We start from the raw sequence: 27,415 nt of genomic DNA on the forward strand, positions 1-27,415 counted from the left end.
CCCGGCTCCTGATTGGACGCGGTCCGGACTCCTCGGTGCTGATTGGTGCTACCAAGTGCTCGTCCCCACTCCTTCCCGCCCCGTCGCGCAGCGCGCCGGTCCCCTAGCTAGCAAGGTAGGCGGCGCTGCAGAGAGCCAGTCAAGGGCGCCTCCGAGTGTGACCCGTAGACCCCGCCGCCGCCGCCGCCATCTTCCGGCCACAAGACCCCACCTCGCGGAGGGGCGTGACTAGATGCCCTCTGGATTCCGGCGCGGTCCTCATTTGGTTTGAGAGGCGGGGGAGTGTCGCCTCTTTCACTAATTTGAATCTTGGGTGGGATGGGGTCTTGGCATTGCCTCTGCGGGACGCTGGGGGTGTCCAAGTTCGGGTAGGAAGAGGGCGGGACGGTGTAGATGCCTTTGGCGAACGGAGACCTTGCTGAGGCTTAGAAGCAGCTGCCATCAATACCTTCGTCGATCTCCGGCTGGCCTCTCCCGGAAGCGCTCTCAATAAGCTAGGTACAGAGATGGTCTCCGGGGATCGGAGTCGTAGCACTCATCTTCTCTCCGAACCCCACGTAGCTAGAATGGACTGTCGTGGCATCCTTAGAGCCCAGGACACTTTCCAGAGAGCTACGTGGGCAGGTGGCCTGTCGCAGCCTGGAAATGCAAAAGCCTTTTGGTAAAAGGGCAGCAATGGAGTTACTTAGGACAGACGCACCAGTTCGCTTAGTAGCTGTCCCACTCTCTTTGACTCAAAGGTATTAGAAGGTAAACAGGTTTCCTAAAACCTACTTTGCAACACCCTGAACACCCTGGCTAAATGATCTCGAAGGGCATTAACTTACATTCTGTACCGATCTCATTAAATACAACTGCTGTACGTCCAGTAGGAAAACCCTTACACTAAATTGTTTCCTTTTATTTTTTTACACTTATATTAAGTACCTTAGGGACAAGAACAAATACTGTAAAAGAATATCTTGATACAAAAGAATATCTTGTGCTCATTCCAAGACAATGCATTAAGAAATTTTACTCTTACTGTAGCTATTTGAGCTGTTGTAGATATTCTTAATAAAAGATGTTTTTCTAAAAGAAAAAGAAACTTTACTGGAAGTGGAAATTTAGATCTCTCCAGACTATCTGCTTTTACTCTGAGGATTGGTATTGTTACTTATTTTCCCTTGACAGCAGGTAAGGAGAAATGGGTATGTAACGGAAAATAGTATTTGAAGCTTTGTTGAGTCAGTATTCTCTCAGTGATGGCCAGGAGAGGGGGTGTGGGCAGAGGCTGAACTTTCCTACTGTCTTGCTCCCTTGATTAAAAGCTTAGCACTTCTTTTTTTTCTTTTTCTTTTTTCTTTTCTGTTTTTGTTTTATCAAAATGAGTTCTCGAAAAATTCAGCTGAGCCCCTCTAACCCTCTAATCAGGCCATTGTTCTCCATCTCTACTGCCTCTTTTCCTTCAGTACATAAACACAAGTCCATCTTCATAAAAGCTTTGAACAAAAGACTTTTAACTCGTCCTCTTTCCAGATACCACCTTTCTCCTTCCTTTCGCAGCTATGATTTTGTTTTTTAAAAGGATGGCATAAATATGTTTGCTGTCTCCCATTTCTGTACCAACTTACCAATTCTTTCGCTTTGGAATTTCATAAATCAGTTTCTTCTACACCATTCTCTCTACCACTTTTTTGTTCAGGCCGTAACAGTATTCTCGAGCCTGACCTCCCTTCCAATCCGTTATCAACAATCTGTTTTTGCTTGTGTATCCCCAGAACAAGTTGAAAAACTTATTCCCTTTGTAGACTTTTATTGACCCCAAATTCTTCATCATGAGCTTGTTTTATGTAAGTTAGGTTCTGCCTTTCAGACTTACCAAACAAAGTTGAGTAGGCCCAGCAGTAATTCATAGTAGGACAGAATTGGAGATGGACGGGATCAGGGGCTCAAGTAAGCTATACCAGCAGATGGCCTAGACATGTCACCATATGCACCAGTGCCTTTCCCTCGACTCATACCTAGGGCTGCATAGGAAGTGAGGTCTCTTTATGATCAGCTGACGAAGAAGAGAAAAAACAAAAAAAGCAAAATTTAGTTTGCTGATAGATTAGAATGGTACATGGGTGCAAGCAGGAAATGAACTGTGGCTGTACTATATAGCCCCACCCTAAGGTGATCTTGAAAGACAGTGGCCAGGAAAATTCTCCCATTGGGTAAATCCTCAGTGGTGCACCTGACCTTCCACTTTGTGAGGAAAGAAGTGAAGCAGTAGTTAGAATATATATGGACTCACAGCACTGACAGTTGGCTTGGCTGGTTGATTGGGGACCTGGGGACCTGGCAGGAGAAAAAGACAAACGAGAAGGAGCACCTTTATAGCTCAGTCGATTGAGCCTCTGACCTCAGCTCAGGTCCTGATTTCATAGCTCATGAGTTCCAGCCCCACATTAGGCTCTGTTCTGACAGCTCAGAGCCCAGAGCCTGCTTTGGATTCAGGATCTCTATCTCCACCTCTTTCTCTCTCTCTCTCTCTCTCAAAAATAAACATTAAAAAAAAAAAAAGACAAAGTCTGGGAGAGGGGTGCCTGGGTGGCTGTCAGTTAAGCATCCAACTCTTGGTTTCCGCTCAGGTCATGATCTCATGGTTTTGTGGGTTTGAGCCCCACATTGGACTCTGCACTGGCAGTGCAGAGCCTGCTTAGGATTCTCTGTCTCCCTTTCTCTCTGCCCTCCCTCACTCATGCTATCTTTGTCTCTCTCAAAAATAAACTTAAAAAAGAAAAAAAGGTCTGTGAGAGAGATATGGATGTAGATGGTCTCTGTGAGTGGACAAGAAGTGTGCAGATGCCCTCCAGAGAGTATCTACCATGAAAGAGGCCCTGAGGAACCAAGTAGGAAGAATAACTCACCAGTTGATATCAGCCAGATGCGATCAGCCACCTCAGTACCAGCACAATGGGCATGTGAATGGAATAGCCATGGTAGTAGGAATGGGAGTAATACATGGATGCAAGAGCATGGGCTCCCACTCACAAAGGCTGATGCCACTGCTGAATGCCCAGCCTACCAGCAATTAATCCAATGCTGAGCCCCCAAAATGGCAGTATTCCTCAAGGAGAGCAACCAGGCTTAATAACAAGTTGAATTTTCCATCCTGGAAAAGGCAGCAGTTTATTTTGACTAGAATTGCTACACTCTGGCTGTTGTTTGCTTTTTCTGCCTGTAGGGCCTCAGCCAGCACCAATATCTTGAGTATTGACTGAATATCTGACCCATTGACATGGGATCCCATTTAACAGTGCCTCAGACCAAAGGACCCATTCATTGCACAGCAAAGGAGGCATGGCCATGGTGCATGACCATGGGATCCACTGGCCTTATCATATTCTGTACCTTCTAGATGCCAGCATGAACAGAGAGAAGGAATGGACTGTGAAGGCATAGCTGAGGTTTCAGCACAGTTGATATCAACGTAGGGTAGGGCACTGCCTTCCATGACACAGTGTACACTCTCAACAGTCAATATGGTGCTATGTCCCAATAAGAATATATAGGTCCAGGAAGCAAGTGGTAGAAGTAGGAGTAGCTTCACTTACCATTAACCCCAGTGATCCCATTGGGTATTTCTGTCACTGCAACTCAGCTCAGGGTTTTAAGGTCCTGCTTCCCAAAGTGGGAGTATTTTCATTGGGGGCTATAACAAAAATCCCATTGAACTTTAATCTTCAGGTGCCACCAGGCACTTTGAGCTCCTCATGCCAAGGGACCAGCAGGCAAGAAGGAGTCAACATCCTGGCAGCAGTAATTGACCCCAATTATCAAGAAGAGCCAGGGCTACAATTACACAATGGGAACAAAGAGGAAGATATTTTGGCACCCAGACAGTTCAGCTGACTGTCTCTTTGTTACACCATTGCTTGATTCTGATAATAAAAAGAGAAGTGCAGTAACTACGGCCTGAAAAAAACATGGTGACCAGGCGCTCGGCGAAAGTACTTCCTGAGGTTGAGAAGCATCTAAAATGGATAGAAAAGGAAGATTATGTTATCTAGTTGGGGCCTCAAGACCAGCTGTTGTGGGATATGTGGCTCGTCCCATTAACCATCAGCTTCCTGCAGAAAAATCAAGCTGCTCCTAAAACTTATACAAAGAAGTGGATCTGGATAGCAAACAAAAGGAATAGTGGACACCATGACATACCATCCAGGTCCACCTTCATGACTGAAGAGCTTCTTCTTCCTAGGTACTTTGAATTATCTATCTATCTATCTATCTATCTATCTATCTATCTATCTATCTATCTATCTAAATTTCTAAGAGAGACAGACAGCCTGAGCAGGGGACGGTCAGAGAGAGAGGGAGATACAGAATCTGAAACAGGCTCCAGGCTCTGAGCTAGCTGTCAGCACAGAGCCTGTCGTGGGCTCGAACCCACAAACCGTGAGATCATGACCTGAGCCTAAATCAGACACAACCTACTGAGCCACCNGAGCAAGCAACAGAGTATAATATATGATGGAGGTAGTAATTCCTATGTGAGGTGATTTATCTATCTATCTATCTATCTATCTATCTATCTATCTATCTATCTATCTAAATTTCTAAGAGAGACAGACAGCCTGAGCAGGGGACGGTCAGAGAGAGAGGGAGATACAGAATCTGAAACAGGCTCCAGGCTCTGAGCTAGCTGTCAGCACAGAGCCTGTCGTGGGCTCGAACCCACAAACCGTGAGATCATGACCTGAGCCTAAATCAGACACAACCTACTGAGCCACCCAGGCGCCCCTGTTCCTAGGTACTTTGAGTATTGCTGGCTAACAGCCCTCAGTTATCAGTCCTCTTTAGGAATTGCCCCCAGGTGATAGAGCTTCCTCACCCAAGGTAACATCGTCCTCTCTAGGGTATGCATCCAATGACTGGCTGAAGCCAGCATATAAAGGCCTGGTCCCCCACCCCAATTCAGGGCAACTCAAAAGGCCATCATCCCATCTTGAGAACTCTGTGGGGTCAGCTAAAGCCTATATGGAGATGACTGCACCCCACTTTCTCCCTCTGACCAAGACTGCTTCCTTCCCTTCCTCCATAGGTGTTGAACCTGGGAACGCTCCCAATACCACATGCTAATCTTCATCTCAGTCTGCTGCCCAGGGAACCCAACTCTGTCCCATACAATAAGAGTATGTCTGTCCAGAGAGCTGGTGTGGGGAGTCGGCTCATGGACTGTATTTGCCTGGGAAGTGCTAGGGACCCTGAGTACTCCCCTCTCCAGGTGTCTTTCTCTGGTATCCCTTAGCAGATGCCCTTGCTCTCTGAGCCACCCTTCCTCATGGCAGGTTCCTCATGCAGGCTCCAGGTCCCAGACTGGACATAATCTCTCTCAGTTTGGGGATCTGGCAGTTAGGAAGCACCAATTTATTGGTTTAGCAGTATATGTAAAAATCATTTCTCAGGCATTATATCTAAGGATAGGCATTCCCCAGAGAGTTAAATGGGCCCACTCTAAAGTTAATTAGGATTTGATGCCCATGCCTTGGTCCCTCTTCCCCAAGTACTTGGAAAATAAGTTGTCTAAGTCTGATGCAAACCCTGGGCTCCAACAGTCAGGCTAAGAGGCAGCAGTAATTGTCTTCTCCCTTCAAAATGCTATGTAACCGAAAGCTCTGTTCATCTATTATTTAGAACGGGAAGTATTTACAACATTCATCCACTTACTCATCCATCCGTATGTGAAATCTTTTCATAGCAGGCAGTTTCCCCTAATTCACAACTTAAAAACAATTCATGAAAGCATCTGTTTTTGTCATCAAGGATAGAGCTTGAGCTGCCAGGCCCAGGCACTTCAAGTCAAGTCGTCCAGAACCAGATCAAAATCCCTTGGACAAAAGAGACTTATCCTAGTCCTTAAACAAGAGGTTAGTATAACCCTAGGGCTGCTTTGGCCATCTTCACCACCTTTAGGGAGAGACTGCCTGAGCCTATAAGCAGAACAGAGAGCTAGAGAAATAGAGTCTTGACATCATCATTTGAGCACCGGGATCCAGCCAAGTCACGTTTTCAGTTATACAAACCAATAAATTCCATTTAATTAAGATAGTTCTGTGTTAAGAGTTCTATATCCTGGAGCTATAAGTATTCTGACAATACCTTTGCTTTCCAGGCCCTCATGGGCTGGGTCCCTCCACCTTATTACTCTCCTCCTGAGGGTTATCACCACTTCAAAACACTGACTCCTTGTCCCCCCAAAGCCTGTCCGTTTCTTACTGTCACACCATTGATTACATTATTCTTATATGCGCCTGCCCATTCCTCAATTTCCATATTCAGTCTCTCCTTCATGAAGCCTTCCTGGACCATTAGTCTCAAGGGGCATCAACTGCCCTTGTCGGGTCTCTGCCTTGCAGATTTCCTCTTTCCTGACAGCTGGACTGGAAGACCCTCAAGGACAAGGATTGTGTGTATTCACATCTTTGTATCCTTCACAAAGCACATTGTATTCATTTGGTGACTGAACATTCCATAAGAGAGCATGACCCCCTGGCCCTAACTAACTAATGTAAAAAACAACACACAAAGCCTGTGCAACATAATAGTTGGTGTGTTCAGGTGAACATATGCACAAATTTCTCTCACCACTCTTCCTAGAGCACAAGGAAGCAAACAGGTGGGAAAGCATAAATAAGGGACAGCCTTCCCCCTTTTAAAACAAAACCCACCCACCATCCCAAGGTTATTCCAGAAGGAGACTGCCTGCCAATAGTTGTGGCACTAGAAATCTAGATGAGAGAACCCCAAGAGGAAGGTAAAACCAAGGTGGAGGACTGAGCTACGGGGTCTTGTCAGACCTCACCATTAAGGAAAGATCCTTTACAAGGCTAGCTGCCATTTTTGCTACAGAGACCAAGAGAACGGGAAGCTTCCAAACAGGGCTGCCTGCAGGCCCTGTGCCTCCTGTCCCATTCTCAGAGGCTTACAAGCCCTTAAGTAAGACAGAACCAAAAGAGGTCTCTTTGAAAGTTTTTCATTACCAACTCTTCAGACACATGGTTGTCTAAAGGGCTGAGGAGCCTTCATGTCTCCTTGAACTCATCTTACAAAGCCTCTCACCATCCACTGTTTTTCTCCCCACTCAGCTGAGTGGGCAGACGAGGCCAACATAAATCCTTCAGCTTTAAGAAACCATTGAAATCTTTCCTGAGGAAACTTCCCTGGCCCACAGCAGCAAAGCCAACCATTTTCCCCACGTGAGGAACTGTTTATCTTCGTTCTCATAGTGGGCACCTAATAGAGTGCCTTCACTTTAGGCACACCATTCAAAGAGGAGTCAAGTTCTCTCCTCCATGTGCTTCTCCAACCCCAATAAAATAAAATAAAATAAAATGCCACTCCCAGAAAAAAATGCAGGGGAGATTTCAGGCTCTTTGAAAACAAGGGCCAAGAAGTTTTTTAGTTCCTTTGTCTCACTCCAGAACCTTGTGACCTATGAGTTTAGTGGTTGATGGTGTGAACCTCTGGGTGAGATGTCCGCTGGAGATTCTCTAGTTATTTTAAGAACACTGCTCTTCCCCAGAATGCAACCACCTCTTCCGCTGTTCTCCAAGGTTCTCTCCTTGCTGCCCTTCACATCCTGCAGCTGCTCATCAGTAAGCCCTTCTAAGCCGCACTGCTGGCTCTGCCTCCAAGCTAGGAGACTGCTGTCTTCCCCTTCCGCAAGTTTCCAGGGCCCCCACACCACTTCCCCTTTCCCCACACCCTCAGGCTCTAATACTTAACAGGAGGCTGAGCCTCCTTCACACTGTCACCAGAGCCATTAAAATAAATCTGGATCCCTCTGTTCTCTTCTCGAAACCTTTCCAGGATTTCCCACTGCTTTTAGTGCCTTCATTGGGCCCCTCCCAACTTTCTAACCTCTTCTCTCACCGTATCTGGGCCTCCAGTTGTGCTTCTGCTTTTGCTATTCCCTCAGTGGAAATTCCCCACACCCTACTTCCAAATTCTCACAGTAAGCCTAGTTCAAGCTGCCTCCTCCGTGAAGCCTTTTGTAATCGCTCAAGTCATAACCAGCCTCCCCTCTCGGCACAGAGCTTTCCCCAGCTGTCCATTAGACCACTTACTTCACTGCCTATTTGTGAACAAGACCATCTCCTGAACTAAGAATGTAAATCCTTGGAGATGGGGCCACTGGTCACCTCGTTTCTTCTCACGGTGCCTAAAGGCACTTGTATACAACACGCGCCATTTGTAATGGTCTGAAATGAAGTGAAAGAGAGCACATTCCTAGCTTTCAAGAAAGATATGTACTCTTCCAAAGAATAAAGAAAAAGAACACCTAAACGGGCCGCTCCTCAAAGAGAGCCCTAAACTCCTACCATGATACACAGTTTGGTCTAGCGTGTCGGCTGCATGAAGGGAAAGTGGGTGGCCATGTGAGGCATGGACACTAAAGCACGAGTTCTGCTACAAGTTACATTCCTGTAACTGTCTCCATTCACATGCCTCTTCCTGTAAGAAATCATCCCCTGTGGTTTCAAAAGAAGTGCAGCTCCTTCTCCCAAGTCCCAGCTCTCAAGAAGTCTATTTCTTCCCACACCATGGCTGGGGTTCAGAAGCAGCTTCCTCTTCTGCAGCTAACCAGCAGCTGCGGGAGAAGAGCTCAGGGTCTGCAGACACGGACTCGGGCTGCAGGTGTCTAACGCTCCTAGCCTTGGGACCCTGGTGTGGACGGTATCAGGATCAGAAGGGTCATAGAGGTGGAAGTGCCTTGCATGGAGTAAGCCCATGCAAGTCCCTTCTTTTCTTTTTATTGAATCACACACTTCATCGATTTCTCCTGCTTCTATAAGAGGAAGGAAACAAACCAAATCGGAGGAAACTGCAACAGAAAAATGACAGGGGGCCACTGGCATTTACATTTGTATTTGTAGTTTGTTTTGTTTTGCTTTTTAATTTTTTTTCTAGAAAAAAAAAAAAAAACACAACCAGGGGGATTCATATGACAAACTATCAGTGTCAGGGTGGCAGGGGAAAGGAGAAAGGCCAGAGGTATGGGGAGCTAATAAAAAGTGGGTTCCAAATTACATGGAACGGTCCACAGGGTCATGTCTGGGTCCTCATGAGATGACCGGTCACTTTGGCATGCGTGTTTGGTGCCCGGCCTCTTGGTCTGCCTGCTTCGACACCCACAGTCAGGGAGAGCTGGCCGCATCCTGGAGGTCTGCCAAAGGCAAACTCGGACTTTACAGAGAGACTTAAAAGTTAGCTCCTTGGCTTTGTGCTCAGGTATCATACCGTAGTCTTTCTTGCCTAAGAGTCTGGAAGAGTGTGAGAGTCACCATGGGAAACACTTTGGTGTCACACTGAACTCCAGGCAGCCTTCACTCATGCACAGACATGGTCTTCACCTCCCACACAGGCAGCTGTCCAGATGTCCCCAGGATGACAGGCTGAAGAAGGACGACGGACAAGACAGTCCCTTTCCAGCCACAATTCAACAGTGGTATCCATTCTCCAGTCTTGTTCTGTCTGTTGCCCGTGAAAGGAAATTGGGATCCGATCTGCTTTTCAGCTCAGCACTGGACACTGATCCCAAAGAAGCATGGCCACCTGGATCCACGGTGAAGGTCTCTCAAGTTTCTCCCACTTGTGCCCCAGATCTCGGGGCAGAGTCTCCAGCCTGACCCAAAGCTATGTGTGGCACACAGCACAGCCCGAGTGATGACTGGGCAAGAAAGAGCCAGTGGCACACTCCAAGACCAGACAGAGTACATTCAAGAAGAGAAGCGGGGCCTGCAGCAAGCTGTTGCCCCACGTCACAGTCTAGGGGACGCACTGAGCCTGAAGGACACAGCCAGGTCTGCTCATCTGACAGGGTGGTTCTGACACCTCACGCAAGGGGACCCCACTGGTTGTGGTTCCTAATGTGGAGAGTGGTGGGTTTCCTGCCCTGCTGTGGCCCCTGTTCCCGCACGGAGGCCAGGTTACATCTCAGTGCCACAGTCCTGAGGAGCACCACGCTGGCCGGCCAGCCAGGCCACAGTCCTCAGCCCCCGAGGGGGGCTGCCGGGGCTCTGGGTTCCACAGGAAGGGCCCAGGGAGCCGGGTCACTGCAGGGGAGGGAGCAAGGGAAGAGGCTGCATTCTGCTGGGAGAGGTTCAGGGAGGAACTACCTGGGAGGAGCTGCGGCCCAAAACACTGTGGAGCCAAAAGGAATGGGATACGTGTCTGAAAAAACGACAACAGTCTTGTCGCTAGTTTAAAAAGAATATTGTTGCTGTTGGTTGGTTTTGCTTTTTTCCTTCTAAAACCACTCATGTTTAAAAGGTGAAAGAGCTAGGGAGAGTTGGTCCCCCTCACTCTGACCCTTTCCAGGCCCCGGGGGGGCCTCAGGCCCACGCCAGCTGCTGCTCTCCTTGCCGGGGCTCTCAAGCAAGGGCAGGGCGGGGAGAGCACTGGCTCTGGTTCCCGACAGCAATTCCTTCTTCCCATAAAACCAGAACACACATCATGGGAAGTCCAAAGACTAAAGTGCAGAGAATTCCATGGAGTGGGCGGCCCAGTACTGGGGCCCTCCAAGAAGGAATGGGGGGTGGGGTCAGTCCAGGGCTACAGCTGTGGGACAAACACGGACTGTTAAGAAGGGCACAGCCCCCTTTCCCTCGGCACCTGCTGACCCTTCTAGCTGGGACCGCCCACTGTCAGCAGCTGCTCAGGGTAAGTCCCAGTTTCAAAGATATGGCCCATGAAGGGAGAAAAGTTGTATGACCATCCCTGGTTGGTAATGACTAGTGACCGCGAAGGGACAGGAAGGTGACAAGAGGGAAAACAGTGCATTATATAAAATCCGTGAATCCCAGGTTTTGAGAGCAGGGATATATGAACAACCCTAAAGGCAGAGTCTCTCCTGGGAAGGTTTGGTGAAATGGTAAGGATCCTACCAGTGAGGCCTGCTGGGGACAGGAGCTCCTCTGGGGTGAGAGGTGCCGCAGAGCGGGGAGGGGCTGCTGCGGAAAAAAGCCCTCAGCAGGCATTAGGGTGTGTACGCCGGGGGTGGCTGGAATTGGTTGATAACCTCATACTCTGCTGGGTAGGGCTCGTTCTCCTCCATCTCGGAGAGCAGCTCCAGGGCCTGCTCCTCCTCCTCCGTGGGGTAGTGGCGCAGGAGGTTGGCTGCTGTGGCCAGGATCGAGGCTCCACCGGCTCCTGCTACCAGGTAGAAACTGACAGCAAAGGTGACGTAGACCTGGGAGCCGTGGTACTTCTTATGTTGCTGCTGCTGGGCCAGGATGAGTTCGGAAGCCCAGTAAGAAAAGCCAATGACGGTGGCACACTGCAGGACTGGGGGACAGAGCGACAGCATGGAAGGGGGGGTTAGTAGGGATGCTCACAGAACCGTCTGCAGCCTCTCTCCCCAAACCCCATTCTCAGAGAACCTGCCCCGCCCCAGACCCTGTGATGGAGAGCTCTCTTGGCCATGACACTCTCGGGCTGGGCCCGGGTCCAGATGCCCGGCCCCTTCTTGGCCAGTCAGAGTCTCTCTGTCTCAAGAGTTTGGAATTGGGATGTCAGGCTGCTCTAGTCACTGTGTGCTTGAAAGGGATTGACCAGATCATACAGTTCGGGGGCTGGAATCGGCACCCCCACAGGTCAAATCAACATAGCGGCCCAGTCCGGAGGGAGGACAGAGGCCACGTCTAACAGAGAACAGTGGCGTGCAGGGAAGCAGGAAGAGGCAAATGCGATGAGACCAGGCCCTCCGGGGGAGACACAGGGAGACACCCTGGTTTCCTTCCCTGCTCATTTCAGGCCCCAGGAGCCCCGCTGGGCTTGGACCCCAGTTCTTAGAGCACACTGAGATTCCTTGTGGAATACTAACAACACTCCCTCTCCACAGCTGGGCTAAGTGGGTCAGCGGCCCTGGCAGGCATAAGTGCAAATGAAAGAAACAAGCTGCTATTACAACTCGATGCTTTTGGCTAAAGCCGAAACGAACATTTGGAATGGTTGTCTGCTCACAGAAGCCCCTAGGACCCCAAATGCAACTCTAGATGTGATGCCTCCGCCCTGCAGAGTTCCTTACCCCCAGTGAGCAGGCCCAAGCTTACCTGTAAGGATGTGGGCAAAGGCATAGCGACGGGTGATCTTCAGAGCTGGATGCTTGGGCCCAAAGACATCTAGGAGGAACGCAGAGAGACTACACAGGATGCCCAGGAAGCAGAAGGCGGCGATGACTCTCAGGAGCAGCACTGTCTGGGGATTCATGCAGAAATCTGTAGGGGAAGAACCAGATTTTCAAGGCCCCAAGCAACACCCTGGTGCAGCAAGTTTCCCACTGGGAGGAGTCTGCCCCCCTCTACCGCAGTCCTGGGGACCCAGGGGAGTACTGGACCGAGCAGTCTCAGCTCCTGGTCCCAGCTGGCCTGCAGAGGAAATGGAACAGCAGACAGGAACCCCGGTCACTGCTCCCAGGCGCCTCAGGTCCCTCTTCCCTTTCCAACAAAATCAGTCTGAGTGCAGGGCTCCACTTCCTCGTACCTGCCACACTTTGCTAACCATTTGTAAAGACCCTGACAATTAGCCTGGCATGGTAACCCATTCTGCAAAAGCGTGCTTTGGGTTGGCAGGGAAAGCCCCCTGACTTCTGAGCGGAGACTGCCAAAGAGGCTGAGGCCAGAGGCCAGTAAATGTTGATTGTCTATCTAGTCACTCATTCATTCTCTTGTTCCAAAAGAAGTTGAAGCAGTTTAGAAAAATAGAAAATTAAAAGAGTGCTAAATAGAATAGGAAAGATGGTAGACTAGTACGTCACATTTATTTCTGCTCCCTCCCTGCATGCTACTAAAACAAAAGAAAAAAATTTTAAGGCATAATCCTACACAAAGAGGAGAGGGGCAAAACAAAGTTCTGGAAACTGGAAATTAAAAGGAGTTAGAACTACTTAGAACAGACTTAACACACCAGATAAGCCCAAGTATAAGCCCAATGTGGGAAAAGCTAAGAAGCAATCTGTTTACACCGCAAAAGCCTGACAGACTCAGAAACTGACAGCCCCCACACCTTCTAAAATGAGGGCAAAGCCTCTGAGGGGTGCATGCTCTACCCAAATGAGGGAGTGAACCAAGAAAAAGGAAGATGCTGAAACAAGAGACTCAACTTTCAGAGTCCCCGGGGTCATGGAGAAGGGAGGTCCCAGGATGAAAACCAGACACAAAGAGCAAACTACTAGGATTTTAGAATCTTCTTTAAACAAACAAACAAACAAAACCCCTTCAAGACAACACTGTCCCATTTTACATCTGTGCAAACTACGAGAGCTCCCAGAAACAGGCAAAAGAAAGGCCCGCCCAAAAAGAGACCATTTTAAGTTTTGGTAAAAAGAAACGGGCCTTCACTAACTCTCCCTCCTCTATTGTAGCCACAGGCAGATTCTTCTTTCTTTTAGGCCATGGGTCACCAACTGATTTAGGACACTTTGGAAAGGGCTGGCAGGACTCAGACTACAGGCTCCTTTCCTGAGTCTTGATCTCAGGCTGAGAGGCTGTGGGATGACGGTCATCAATCTAGTGCACATGAAAATCACAGGGGTGCTGGCTGAGAGCATGCAGGGCCTAGGGATTTTAGCCAGTGGCCTAGGGATTTTAGCCCTCAGCCCAGGTTATTCCCCTGCAGATGGGCCAAGCCTTGCTTGCAATCCAAGAAACACTGCTCCTGGACCTGGAGGAAAGTGGACGGTTGAAGAAGAGTCCAGGACCTGGAGAGGGGACCTGAGCCCCATAACACAGGCTCAAGCCAACAGACACTGGCATCACTGGATCTTGGGCAGAGGGTCCGGCCTCCCATGCTGAACGACCAGACCAAGAGACTCTGGGCCTTTGTGACAGCGTACATTCCCTGCCTCCAGCTCAGAATTCACCAGGCAGATGTTGGCTGAGCCCACACAGGACTCAGATGCCTCGATCAGGCTGCAGGTCATTCATTAAGCTGCCCCAGAGCTATCTGTCACTCTCTTGTCAGCTGACCATCTGTCTGGGGCCCAATCATCCAGCCCGGGAAATCGCCTGCTGCCAAGAGGCTTGCTTATGAGTGAGCTCTGCCAGCAACCAGGACCCGCCTTCACTTCACCCAGCCCTGCATAGCCTAAGATAGTGCTGTGGCCTGAAGGAGTCTAGGACTCACTGAAAGAAAAGCTCCTGGAGGCAGGAGGCTCTTTCCTGCCTTTGCTTGAATATTGTTAAAAGCCCTCTGAGATAGTTCTTCTTGGGCTCCACAAGGCACGTGTCAGGGATGGGACAGGGCAGGACGAAAGTGTTCTTCTAGTGCTTCCAAGAATAACCTGAGAGCGGCAGGGTATAAGGGCTTACATCACACTCTGTGCCGCAGCAGGCTGTGTTCTGATTTCAGCACATTACTTAATGCGGCCAGACACTCTGAGTGGTGCTTTAATTGTGGTTCTTAAAAATCAACTAGGGGCGCCTGGGTGGCTTAGTTGATCAAGCATCTGACTTCAGCTCAGGCCATGATCTCATGGTTCATGGGTTTGAGCCCCACATGGGGCTCTGCACTGAGCGTATGGAGCCTGCTTGGGGTCCCCTCTCTCTCTCCCCCTCCTTCCCCCACTTGCACTTTCTATCAAAATAAACAAATAAACAAACTAAATTTTGGGGCACCTGGGAGGCTCAGTCGGTTAAACGTCTGACTCTTGATCTCGGCTCAGGTCAAGATCTTGAAGTTTGTAAGTTCAGGCCCCACATCGGGCTCTGTGCTGATAGCACAGAGCCTGCTTGGGATTCTGTCTCCCCCTCTCTCTACCCTTCCCTCACTCATACGCATGCATGTGCATTTGCATGTGTGTGCTCTCTCTCTCAAAAATAAACTTAAAAAAATCAACTAAATTTTAACAATTAGTTTTAACTGAAAAAATATATCAGGGCTGCCGACACTATCTTTGGCTGCATAGGAGTACAGGGTGTTTGTTTTATTACCATCCTTAAAAATGTACATTTGTTATATATACTCTTATGTGTCTTATGTTTCATAATACACTTGTTTCAATAAGAAAGACTTGCACATCACAAAAAGCTTCAGAGAGGATGTCCCTCTCTTTCCAAATGTCCAACAGCCCCACCCAAGAGACCAACATTATTGGTTGTTTCTTGTGTACCCCTCCAGGAATAGCCTGTGTACACAGATGGGTCATACATTATTTTAGCTGGGGCACCTGGCTGGCTTAGTCGTAGAGCATGTTACTCTTGATCTTGGGGTCGTGAATGCAAGCCCCACATTGGGCATAGAGCCTACTTAAAAACAAACGCAAAACAAAAGGTTACTTTGGTTATGCCTCACTCCGCACTGGGGGATTCATCACACAGCCCAGATGAGGAATTGGAGGCTCCCGGAGGTCAAGGGACTTCCTCCAGGTCACACAGTCCAGGTAAGACTCCAAACCTGCATCAGGCTCCCTGGCATCATGATGCTTGGAATCACCAAGCACCAGAGTTAGCCATTTCACTTTTTCCTAATGGAGGTAATCAGTCAAATCCTAAAGGGCTGTATTTGAACGAAGGGTCAGAAGTTAATATGATTGCTGTCAGAGCCATCCTCAGAGCTGGTGGCTGCTGAGCTCACTAAGGGAACAGCTGGAAGCACGAAACCTCTTCCAGGCAAGAAAGCTTTGGATCACTGAGCCACGAAAAGTGGGAATTATACTGGGCAAAACCTGCCACACCCATCAGTCTGGCTCTTAGAAGCAGTGGGGACACCAGAAAGGCACCAAATCTAGATGGACCCCAGACTCTATGTTACCTTGAGCAGGTCACTTAAATGCCCTGCTCTCGCATCTAGCAAATGAAAGCAGTAACACCTGTTCCCTCTATGCCGGGGTGTGCTGACAGTCAACTCGCACCATGCCAGCAATGAGCCTGTACTGCCTGCCTCTGGTCCACTCCCTCGGCACTGGGGCTGTGATAGCCGGGCCACAGCTGTGTCATCCCTGGCGTGCCTTTCCTCCTTCCACTGGTACTTCCTTGTCTGCATACGTCAGCCAGTGTGGGCCAGAGCCTACTAAAGCCAGACTAAGAATCTGCCCCACCAGAGTGATGACGTGGTACCGAGAAAGAGCTCTCGACCCACAATTCAAATGAGTTTTGTTTCAATACAACTCCAAAGCTGTGAGTAAACCCTCAGGCATAGTGGGGAAGCCTAATATAAACTCCCCTTGGAGGAGTGCCTGGGTGGCTCAGTCAGTTGGGTGTCTGACTTTGGCTCAGGTCACGATCTCACGGTTTGTGAGTTTGAGCCCTGCGTCAGGCTCTGTGCTGACAGCTCAGAGCCTGGAACCTGCTTTGGATTATGTGTCTTCCTCTCTCTCTGCCCCTCCCCTGCTTGCACTCTGTGTGTGTGTCTCTCTCTCAAAAAAATAAATAAACATTAAAAAATGTTTAAAAAATTAACTTCCCTTAGAGCGATGCTTATAGATACTCCAGGGGTCTGCCTCACATCCCAGGAAGTCTTTTCATCAGACAGTCTCCGAGCACACAGAAAAGCCAGGCGGAGTTATTACAGACACACTTAGTACCCAGCTCAGACTCTCCCAGGGTCAGGATCTCAATGTCTGTGTCTCTCCTCCCGTGCCAGACATCAGAATGGCGGGGAGGGCAACAAATATCCGCTCCTTTGAGGGTTGCTAAAATCTCCAAATGCTATGTACGTTATTATTTTATTTGTGGAGAGAAATGGCACATGGGGCAGGGTCCCAATTTTAAATTCAAACCAGTGGTGCAGTCTACTACACTCTGGTAAGTCAGAGAACACATCTTCTTCTCCAGTTGTGTTTATTTTGGTAATTATTGCTGACTGCCCCCTCCAGTCACCAGGGAAGAAGGCAGCTGCCGTGTAATAGGATCCCAAGGAACTGACTTTGCCCAAGGTCACTGGTGAGTCACTGGGCTGGATTTGTTTTGAAGGCCCTGGCTCTTCCTGTCTACCTGCCCACTGCTCTCATCCCCTCCTGACCCAAAGAGACTGAAGGCAGGAGGGTTAAAGTGGCTTCTGGACACTTCCCTTCTTCTGTTGCATCCTCCCTCCCTTCACCCGCACTGGCACCTCAGAGAGTCAGAGGCACTTCCCCATTTTGTCCCATTCCTCAGCGATCATCCATCCCACCTGCAGAGCTCACTGTGATTTCTTCTTAGTTTCCGGACAGGCTTCTGACACAGGACTCCAACAGGCTCCTCTAGTGCCTGGCTGGGTGATACCATAGATACTAGAGGTCCTAGCAGAGCTGTCTCTGGGGACAGGCCTCGCAGGCACTGAAAGTGCCAGCTGCATGAGTCACCACTCAGCAGGCACACTGGCCCTCCCTGGAAGGGCCTTGATCTCTCAGTGGCTTGTTGTCAACTGTGATTCATTGACTTCAAATCCCAAACTTCCTCATTCTCCAAAGATGCTTCCTGAAGCTGTGAGCTGCCCTTTGCTGGCCACACTTGACAGAGAGGGACTGGGGCTCAGAAGGAACACGTATCTGGGGCCACTAGCAGTCTGAGCACATCTATGGATCTGGGCCCAGGGTGAAGAGCTGTGTGAGAAGCAGGCATCCCCTGCAGAGTGGAAGAATTCAGGACCAAATCTTTTGAGCCAGCCAGCTTTGCTAAAGCCTTCTGGGGCTCTGCAAATGACAGCAAGAGGGTGAAGGCTTTGCCTCTGGTTCACCAACTTGAACTGGAATGCTGAGGCAGTGAGAGATAAGAAGCACAGCTTTGGCTGGGCTTGTGAGGAAAAACTCCACTAGAATGGGGAAATAAGAAGCCTGGGACAGCTCCAACAGAAGGAGAAAGAAACCTAGAGTGCACAAAGGCGCAGTGGTTAAGAGTGGAGTCCACATCATGCACACCGGCTATCTGCCTCTCAGCCCATGTTATCTGACCTCCCTGAGCTTGAGACATTTGTGAAATGAGTTGAGGACAGTACTTACCAAATAAAGATATTCAGAAAAAACTAAAGCCGGACATGGAGTGTGCTTAGCACAATGCCTGGCACTCAGGCAGGGGGCTGAGAAACAGGAAGGCACTGCTCCAAAGCCTGTCAGCCCTATCCACTCCCCTTTACCTGCAGAGACCTGGAAGGGTCTGTTCTCCCTCTGGTAGCATCCATAGGCATCAGATCTGTGCCCCGCAGCTCTGCCCCCTCCTGAGATACAGAATATCCCAGGCTTTCATGCTAGGACATGGGTCAGGCCCTAAGGATCAACATAATTGCACTGGACTGCCTGTGTCTAAAGGCCCACGGGGTACCAGAAACCCAACAGGTACAGAGAAAAGGAGGAAGAGAAGCAATCAGGGACCTCCTGATTCCTTGCCTGATTCTCTGAGTTCATGAAGTACCACTGTCACCCTTCTTACTAATGGACAGCCACATGTTCCTAGCTTTGCAATGGCCAAGGAGGTGGCCACAGAAAAGTAGGTTGAAACTATCCATGGGGTAAGATCCCTAAACACGTGAGTAAATGTAATGTAAAGATTAAGGCAACATGCTTTATAAAAGACAAAATGTGGCCTCAGAAATTTCTTGAAAGGGGTAAATATGTATGTAAACAAAAGAGAACCTGTATCAAGAATTTATTTTTATTTTTTAAATGACTTTGACAAGGATGCACACCAACGTGGAATACTCATGAGATCATTCTCGATGACACTCAAGTAAATCAAAGATTAAAAAACATAGGCGACAGCATCATTTTATACTGGAGTCAATAGGTGTGAGGAGTCTTAGCTATGCCCCCGGTTGTGTGACCCGGAGAGATCACTTCACTTCTCTGAGACACAGCTTGCTGGGCCTCTGAAATAAGGACTTGAGACCAGAGTGCCTCTCCCTCCATCACACAGATTCTGTGAGCCTCTCCAGGAATGATTTGAAAGGGAGGGAAAGTACCAGGAACTCTCTCCTGGTTTATAGGTGACAGCAGGCTCTTGAAACACTGGAACAGCAGAGGATCAGTGGCAAAGATCTAGATGAAGTAGCGGAAAGGCAGCAGCTGTCCTTCAAGGTAGGCAGCATGCTAAGGGTAAAATCATCCAGGCTCTACTTGAGCTGGATGGCTTTTCTGCCACCAGCTACACGCCAGAGAAAAAGCTGCACGTCACAAGGCCTCCATCGTGTGTATACGTTGGGTCTTAGTGAGCCAAACCAGCAGATTTCATCATGGTGAAATGTGGAAATAAGTCAGAAACGCCCACCCTGTTCTCTACAAAATTATCCTAAAGCATCAAAAACTCAAGAGAAATGCAAAACAGCAAGAGAACTCTTAGAGAAAGACAACATTAGGTTCTAAGGATAGGTCCTTCAGACTAGGCCTGCAGAAGGGGTATCTAATCCAAAGCACAGAAGGGAATTTGACCTTTTCACCAAATCCCTGTGCCTAAATCCTTAAAGAGGAAAAGTAAAGATATCTAACGCTTCTGATAACATGGGGAAGTAAACATCTAGAATGCATCACAGATGGGCGCAGTCCAGGGAGAAAATATGAAGACCTTCGTGAATAGTTCAAGAGACCTTGGGGGTGATGAACTGTGCTGTTCCTAAGGGCTTTTTGGGGTCCTCTGACCATTTTGGGGGTAGAAGCCAGGTACATGCAGTCCTGCCCTCCCACCACACAGCCTTTACTCTCATTACTGGAGACAGGGCTGGGCAGGATAACCCATGAGGCTCCCTGGGACAGGTCACTCACCCCCACCTCCAGAAACTTTGGTCTCCCCAGTGCCCAAGTAAAGAGAACAGCCCTTTTCTCCTTTCCTGCCCACCTGCCTAGGAAGCATGATAAAGAACAAAGCAAGCTTACCTCATTTAAGCCCACTTGTAAAGGTTCCAAGAACCAAATTCCAATCGTTTTACCAAGGGGGCAAAGGAACTGACTTCTGGTTATCAAAAATGCCATAGATTCCCTTTGTCTCTAGCAAAAATGCAATTATGATAGAACTCTAAAGTATCTATTGAAATCTAGCCACACTAAAAAGTTCCTCTTCCTCCCTCCACCTGGCTGCCCCCAAAGAAACCTTCCTATATCCCATAGGTTCCTTTGAAGGGGGCAGCTAATTGTGATGCCTAGCACCCTTATCAGTTCTGGATATACAGCTCCCTTCCTCGGGCAGAATCCTAAAATAGCAGCGGTGCAGATTAGCATGGCGTGAGAAGCAGGTGCCTGGCTGAATAACATCATCATTAATGAGGGGCCAGACCCCAAACAGAGCCACCTGGTGGGCATGTACACCAGGCAGGAATGGGGCTGTTTTCAAAGACAAGTGCCTGCCCCTGGCTATCTCTGCTCCAGCCCGCACCACATTCTGTTCTCAGCCAAGGAGGCCCTATCGCTCAGAAAGAAGAGGGCCGGCGCGCAGCGCCCTCACCTTTCAGCAGGTCCGGGTGCACGTAGCCCAGCACGTCGGAGACCCCCAGCTCCTGGCGGGAACAGGTGCCACCGTGGATGTGCAGCCAAGCAGGCTCCGCGAGGGCAGTGCACAGCGCCGTGATGGACAGGGCACCCGGCAGAGCCGAGGCCAGACTACGCTCCGGCTGCTTGGGCAGAGCGCTGCCTCCAGGGCTCCTCCGCCGGCGCCCGCCGGGCAGCCCTGCGCCTCCGGGGGCGTACATGCCCGGGGCCGCCCGCCGTCGCTCCGCGGTCGCTGCTGGTCGCCGCGGACCTCCGCAGGGCGCGCTGAGCCTGCCTGTCCCGGGGATGAGAGCGAGGCGCTGGGTTCACGGAAGGGGAGGCTGGCGCAGCGCTGTCAGGGCCCACACTCAAGAATAGGGGGTGGGACCTGGGGCCAAGCACAGACAAGGAGTCGGGGGGGCGGGGACAGGGTCCCTGGAATGGGGCTGCGGAGGTGATGAACAGGGACCCGGAGAGGGCTGAGAGCCGGCCAGAATCTGGGCAGACCAGAGTAAGGGCGTTAGTATCGGCTACTGATGGGAGAAAGACCCGGGGTCTCGGCCAGAGAGTGCCGAGAGGTCGAGGACCAGGCTGGGCCGCGAGGATCGGGGACCCGGGATCTGGGAACAGTGCTCTTGGGGTGCGACCTGTGGCCAGAAAGGAGCCTCCCCTACACCGACTCCTGTTCCTCACCGGTCAGCAGGCCTCAGGGCCGGTATGGCGCCGCTCCGTTCTGTCACAGGTTCCGCAGTTGCCGGGGGCCGAGCGATCCCAGGCCCCAAACCCGCAACGCCCGGACCGACCCGGGCCAGATCCACTTCCGGCTTCCTCCACCTCTGCCTCCGCCTCCTCCGGCTCCCCGCCCCGTTCCCCGCGCGCGTCATAGCCCGGGCGCGCCGCAGGCTCCCTGCGCAGGGCCTCACGGGACTGGTAGTTCGAGACTGTCCCGCGGTGCTTTCTGCCTGCGGAATGGGAAGTTGACTACAACTCCCAGAGGACAGCACGGCCACAGCTCCGGGCACTTCAGTTCCCAGGAAGACCCGGGCCCTCGGGCGGAAGCGGCGGGACCCGAAGGCCTTGGGAGGCCTGAGTGGGCGTCGCGAGGGGATTGCACAGACAGACTCGCAGTGGGCGCTCTTGCAACTGCCATCTTCTACATACTCTGCTCCAGATCGCCATGAAGGACTCGCTGGTGCTGCTGGCCCGCGTCCCGGCACACCCGGACTCCCGCTGCTGGTTCTTGGCCTGGAACCCCGCGGGAACCTTGCTGGCGTCGTGCGGTGGTGACCGTAGAGTCCGCATCTGGGGCAGGGAAGGTCGGTCCTGGCCTCGCTGCGCGTCCTCTGCTACAGTGGGTTCCGGGAAGAGAGACAAGTGAGCGTAGTGTGGGTGCCGGGCTTAAGGAATGGGCAGCCTTTAGGACAAGCCGACCCTGAATGGGATTACAGGCTAACGGGGAGGAGGGAGAGGCCGCTTTCAAGTTGGCCACCCTGGGAAACACTTTTTGGGCCCCAGAGTCGGCAAGTATTGGAAGCAAAAACGTCAGTAAGCTGGAACTGTCGAGTGGATTGTGATCATTGGTGAGGCCGGAAAGGGAGAAGAGAAGGGTGGTAGGAATGTATCCTGCAGAGTAATTTGCGACGCAGTGGTGAAGTTTAAATTTTATTCAGAGAGCATTTGGGAGCCACAGACAGTTCTAAATCAGGAAGGTGACAACTCAGATTTGTTTTATAAGGATGCCTCCAAAGGGTAGAGGAAGTTACAGCTTTCTGAAAGCATGTTGTTAAATATACCTACAGAGCCCAGCATGGCTCCGGCACTAGTCTCCGTTATCTAACAGCATTAATAGTGCTTCTGCACGTGCTTGTGCACCCAGTTCCAGACACTGGCCTGCCCTCTGCTTTTAGGTGACAGCTGGATCTGCAAATCTGTCCTTTCTGAAGGCCACCAGCGCACTGTGCGGAAGGTGGCCTGGTCTCCCTGTGGCAATTACCTGGCCTCTGCCAGTTTTGATGCTACCACGTGCATTTGGAAAAAGAACCAGGATGACTTCGAGGTAACCAGGCTGGATGGGAGCAGGATCGTTGCCTTTTGTTATCTAGGGCTGGTTCGGGAACCTGAGCCAACCTGGACTAGCTGGGCTATCCTCATGTAAAGGACCCCAGGGTCTTAGCTACTTGATTCTGGTCTCTCTTCCCTTTTCGCAGTGTGTAACCACTCTGGAGGGCCATGAAAATGAGGTCAAGTCAGTGGCCTGGGCCCCTTCCGGTAACCTCCTTGCCACCTGCAGCCGAGATAAGAGTGTGTGGGTCTGGGAAGGTGAGTCTAGGTCCTTCCAGATGCAGTTGGGAGCCAGTGAACAGACTCTGTGTCTTTCACAGGGTCAGCTCGTGGGCTTTTTTTTTCCCCCTTTCCACAGTTGATGAAGAAGATGAGTATGAATGTGTCAGTGTCCTCAACTCTCACACACAGGATGTCAAGCATGTGGTTTGGCACCCAAGCCAAGAGGTAAGTGTGAGGTGAGGTATCTTGCTGGGAAGAAATTTTGGTGTGGAGTGTTGTGCCCAGCCTTCCTTTGCTCTTCAGCCTCGATCTGGTTTTTATGGGGGCTCTCTGTCTGTGACTAAAAGTATTTTTAATCCCTTTATAGAGACAGATCCCTGGGACTGTCCTAGCTGGGAGAGAGATTGGAAATAGGCACTTCCTGAGTGTAGACCAGTGCTGTGTTCCCTCTCTCCCCCACCCCCCAGCTGTTAGCCTCTGCCAGCTATGATGATACAGTGAAGCTCTACCGGGAGGAAGAGGATGATTGGGTATGCTATGCCACCCTTGAAGGCCATGAATCCACTGTGTGGAGCTTAGCCTTTGACCCCAGTGGCCAGCGCCTGGCGTCTTGCAGTGATGACCGTACTGTGCGTATCTGGCGCCAGTATCTACCAGACAACGAGCAAGGTGAGGGGCCAATCAGAGAGCTAAAGGAGACTCCTCTCTCATGAGGTTTATAGTCTATTAAGGGTCTAAGACATAGATGAATCACAGCAAGTTAGGGTATAAAGGGATATGTGCCACAAGAGGGTTCCCAAAGGGAGTGCTGGCAGAATCAGGGAAGACTATGTGGAAGAGGGGCCATTTCATCTGAATTTGAAAGTGTGTGTAGGATTTTAACACAAGGAATTTAGCATGAGAATTCTGGGTGAATACAGAACAGCAGGAGCAAAGGCATCGAAGGTGCAAAAGCCTAGATTTATGTCAGGAACCATGATTCCTTTAGATGGAGCATAGGGTATAAAGGATTCTGGGAGAAATAAGGTGGGTTTGGGTGGCTGGTTGGTGGCCTTAAAAGGCAGGGTAAGTAGTCAGACATAGTCTGCAGCAACAAGTTTTTCCAAAAACAGGACATTTCCTTCTCAGAATTCTGCTGAAAAAACCCGTCTGGCCACCGTATGTAAGGCAGATCAGTAAAGATGGGGACGAAAATGAAAACTCATGACTGAATGTGGGGTAAGGGAGGGCAGACTAGGATCTCCTCCCCTGAGGTCCCCAGGACACAGACATGTCTTAGGCTCAAGAGAAGTCTGTTGTGCAGGGGTGGCATGCAGCGGCTCTGACCCCAGCTGGAAATGTATCTGCACTTTGTCAGGCTTCCACTCCAGGACCATTTACGACGTTGCTTGGTAAGACCTCCATCCCCACGTCCGCCCATTTGGAGAGATTTTAGAGAAGTCAAGACCCTGTGCTTCTCTCTGTCACCTTTGGGAGTACATGGAAATAGAGAGCAGCCACTCTCATTTCTTCAGATCAGGCAGACTGTCTACTGTGCTGGCTTAGAGCCAACTGGCCTGAGGTTCACAGGATCAGGGAACAGACTTAGAGACCCAGGCCTGTACCTACGTTAAGATCTAGGCTGTGAGGGCAGCACCAACCTTGTGGTGGGGGGTGAGGGTGGGGGGTGGCCACAGCATCATACCAGCCAGAAATATTTATTCTTGAAATTGGGACTCATGGCTCGGGTTTTTACAGTTTGGTAACACTGACTCTACACTTATGGAGTCTAGAAAAAGCCATACCATTCATCTAGGAGAGTCTGTCAGAGGGCAGGAATTCTTATCTACGGATAAGAATCCATAGAAAATAATCCTAGACAATGAAAATAGTTGATGTGCATCTAAGCTTTATTTATATTAGCAAATGTTTGGGAATAACAAAAGTGACCTTTAAAAAGTATGGTAAAATTCAGTGGCCTAGTACTGTTCAAAAAAATGGTTAAGAATAACTCACGACAAGGGAAACTGCTTAGGCTAAGTGAGGAAAGTGCAGCCCAGAATCGTGGAGGTTTTTGGGTTGACTGGGGAAACCCAACCTAGACGGGAGCACCTGAATTTGGGGGAGAGATTTGTGGCTGTGGTTAGTTAGGGAAGCTTTTCAACATTAGACATTTAGCTGAGGCCTGCAGTTTGGGAAGAGCTGGCCAAGGACTGTAGAGCCAATCTCTTCTGCCTAATGTGCCAGGTTGGGGATAGAGGAGCCACTTGCATACTCACTGATGCACGTTCCTCCCAGGTGTCAGCTGACAGGGGCCCTGGCCACAGCTTGTGGGGACGATGCCATCCGTGTGTTTGAGGAGGATCCCAGCTCAGATCCGCAGCAGCCCACCTTCTCCCTGACAGCCCACTTGCCTCAGGCCCACTCCCAGGATGTCAATTGTGTGGCCTGGAACCCTAAGGAGCAGGGGCTCTTGGCCTCCTGCAGTGATGACGGTGAGGTGGCCTTCTGGAAGTATCAGCGGCCAGAAGGCATCTGAGCTACCTTGACCTTGGACAGAATCATGGCTTCCCAGAAAATGTACTTTGCCAGCCCCAAGAGGACCTAGAGGCGCACCCTTGACCTTCATTTAACTTGGCTCTCTTCCATTCACACTTGGATAGAAGTACAGAGCCACAGAACTGCTCACTCTCCCCGTCCTTTGACACGGGACCCTTGGTAAAGAGCTACAGAACATCAGCGCATTGTGGTTAATGCCACAGATTGTACTTGACCGAGGGCAGTGTTGAATTTGGGGGGTGAATATAATATTTATACTCACCATATCTCTATGTAGAGAGGATTCATCTTCGGCTTTTCAGAACTTGGAGGCTTTGTAGAAATAGGTCATCTGAGTCCCAAGTCCTATTTTATAAGGACATTCACAGTTTAAAAGAACTCTATGGGGAGTCCGTTTGTGAAATTGGTCCTGCCTTCCTGATTTCTGGGTAATCCTTACACTTATGACATTCAAATCAATATTGAAGGAAACTTTTTAATGTAGGCTGGTTTAGAGTAAGATACACTTCTGCTTTCCCTTAGAAGCCCTTGTGTATCTTCTGTGTCATTATGCTGTGGTGGCAACTGGAAATGCTGAAAAATAAACGGGGAAGGACATGGACCCTTAAAGAGTTCTTACTGGCTGTAGGCCGTACATTCTCAATGGGGCTGAAAACCAGTTTCTGAAAATTTTAGCAAAAAAATCTAAGAGACAGTAATTTGTGACCCTCTAATGGGTCATCAGTATTACATTTTCATGGTGGGGGCAAGTAGGAAAAAGATGGCTAATAAAGCTCATTAGGGGCATGATAATGAAAAAAGATAGAGAATCACTCTATAGGCAATAAGTTCTTCAATCTCACCAAGTTGTTTTGTGAAAGGCACTTCCAGATGGGTTTTGACTTGAGGACCATCCCCAAAGCTACAGCCTTCACTTGGTTTTTTACAACACAAAAATCATGACCTTAGACTTTGAAAAGACAGCTGAGGCAATGCCTAGCACAGCAGCTCTCAGAGTGTGGTCTTGAGAGCCTTTCAGGGGACCCAAGAGGTCAGCTATTGGCACCTTGGCAGGAATCCAGGAAGTGGCAGCCAATACTAGTGGTCATGGTCTTCGGCTGCCTTGCTCTCACGGTAAAAAAAAAATACTGGCAACCTCACTTAGAAATATCCTGGATAGGGGCGCCTGGGTGGCTTAGTCGGTTGAGCGTCCGACTTTCGCTTAGGTCATGATCTCGCGGTTCGTGGGTTCGAGCCCCGCGTCGGGCTCTATGCTGCCAGCTCAGAGCCTGGAGCCTGTTCCAGAGTCTGTGACTCCCTTTCTCTCTGACCCTCCCCTGCTCACGCGGTCTCTCTCTCTCCTAGAAATAAATAAAAAACATTAAAAAAAAAAAAAAAATCCTGGATAGAACCACCAAGTTTGTTAAATCTTGGCCCTTAAGAATGGGCTAATATCCTGATAGTGGAAAGCATGATAAGCCCTTGTACACACTGAAGTAAGACTATCTTGACGAAAAGCAGTTGTATAGTGGAGTTACAAGCTGAACTAGGTCTTCATGGCATACCATTTTTACTTGAACTAGCAAATTGTTACTTAGAATTGGCTATTTGGCAGACATGTGGAAAACAGATGGAATGAGACTTTCACTTCAAGGGAAATGGATAGTGTTGCCAGTGAAAAAATAAAGCTCTCCAGCAAAAATTAGACTCTTGGAAACTTGTACTGCCATCACGAACTTGACATCTTTCCAACACTTAAGACTTTTCTGATGAGATCGGTGGTATTAACAGAAGTGATCTGTATAATGAAATGTGTCATTTGGAAGATTTGCCTGAATCAGTGAACCAACATTTTCCAAATGACTAAGGCATGATGTAATCATTCATGGGTAAGACATTCATTCAAAATGGGTTTTAACGCGATAGAGTATAAAACTTATTACTGATGAGATTTCACATTCCACACTGCCTTTAAAAAACTCACTTGTGGGGCGCCTCGGTGGCTCAGTCAGTTAAGCATCTGACTTCGGCTCAGGTCATATCTCACAGTTTGTGGAGTCGAGCCCTACATTAGGTTCTGTGCTGACAGCTCAGAGCCTGGAGTCTGTTTCAGATTCTGTGTCTCCCTCTCTCTCTGTCCCTCCCTTGATCGCACTCCCTTGTCTCAAAAATAAATATACATTAAAAAAATTTTTTTAAAAACTCACTTGCAGAGTC

General features: G+C 49.5%; 2 protein-coding genes across 2 annotated transcripts; one reads left to right on the forward strand and one right to left on the reverse strand.

Moving 5' to 3' along the window:
- Positions 1 to 8,882: 8,882 nt before the first annotated feature.
- Positions 8,883 to 21,236, reverse strand: TMEM127 (transmembrane protein 127). The gene is made up of 4 exons (XM_077773479.1): positions 21,092 to 21,236; positions 20,376 to 20,693; positions 12,084 to 12,248; positions 8,883 to 11,316 (listed from the first exon to the last, which is right to left on the reverse strand). The coding sequence occupies exons 2-4, from the start codon at positions 20,617 to 20,619 to the stop codon at positions 11,009 to 11,011; spliced, it is 717 nt and encodes a 238-aa protein (XP_077629605.1). The 5' UTR covers positions 20,620 to 20,693; positions 21,092 to 21,236; the 3' UTR covers positions 8,883 to 11,008.
- Positions 21,237 to 21,439: 203 nt separating this feature from the next.
- CIAO1 (cytosolic iron-sulfur assembly component 1) lies at positions 21,440 to 27,404 on the forward strand. The gene is made up of 7 exons (XM_077773459.1): positions 21,440 to 21,714; positions 22,306 to 22,454; positions 22,606 to 22,717; positions 22,818 to 22,906; positions 23,149 to 23,350; positions 23,985 to 24,072; positions 24,959 to 27,404. The coding sequence occupies exons 1-7, from the start codon at positions 21,576 to 21,578 to the stop codon at positions 25,197 to 25,199; spliced, it is 1,020 nt and encodes a 339-aa protein (XP_077629585.1). The 5' UTR covers positions 21,440 to 21,575; the 3' UTR covers positions 25,200 to 27,404.
- The last annotated feature ends 11 nt before the right edge of the window (positions 27,405 to 27,415 follow it).

Source organism: Crocuta crocuta, unplaced genomic scaffold, assembly GCF_008692635.1.
Source record: "Crocuta crocuta isolate KB4526 unplaced genomic scaffold, BGI_CrCroc_1.0 scaffold67, whole genome shotgun sequence".
NCBI classification, from domain to species: Eukaryota; Metazoa; Chordata; class Mammalia; order Carnivora; family Hyaenidae; genus Crocuta; species Crocuta crocuta.

Excerpts from the sequence above, each read along its gene's own strand:
- CIAO1 (XM_077773459.1), top strand. The coding sequence starts at position 21,576 with ATGAAGGACTCGCTGGTGCTGCTGGCCCGCGTCCCGGCACACCCGGAC. Across the intron at positions 22,455-22,605 it reads AGAACCAGGATGACTTCGAG|TGTGTAACCACTCTGGAGGG; the intron begins GTAACCAGGCTG and ends CCCTTTTCGCAG. Across the intron at positions 23,351-23,984 it reads TCTACCAGACAACGAGCAAG|GGGTGGCATGCAGCGGCTCT; the intron begins GTGAGGGGCCAA and ends TCTGTTGTGCAG.
- TMEM127 (XM_077773479.1), bottom strand. The coding sequence starts at position 20,619 with ATGTACGCCCCCGGAGGCGCAGGGCTGCCCGGCGGGCGCCGGCGGAGG. Across the intron at positions 12,249-20,375 it reads GCACCCGGACCTGCTGAAAG|ATTTCTGCATGAATCCCCAG; the intron begins GTGAGGGCGCTG and ends CTTCCCCTACAG. Across the intron at positions 11,317-12,083 it reads CTTTGCCCACATCCTTACAG|TCCTGCAGTGTGCCACCGTC; the intron begins GTAAGCTTGGGC and ends TCTGTCCCCCAG.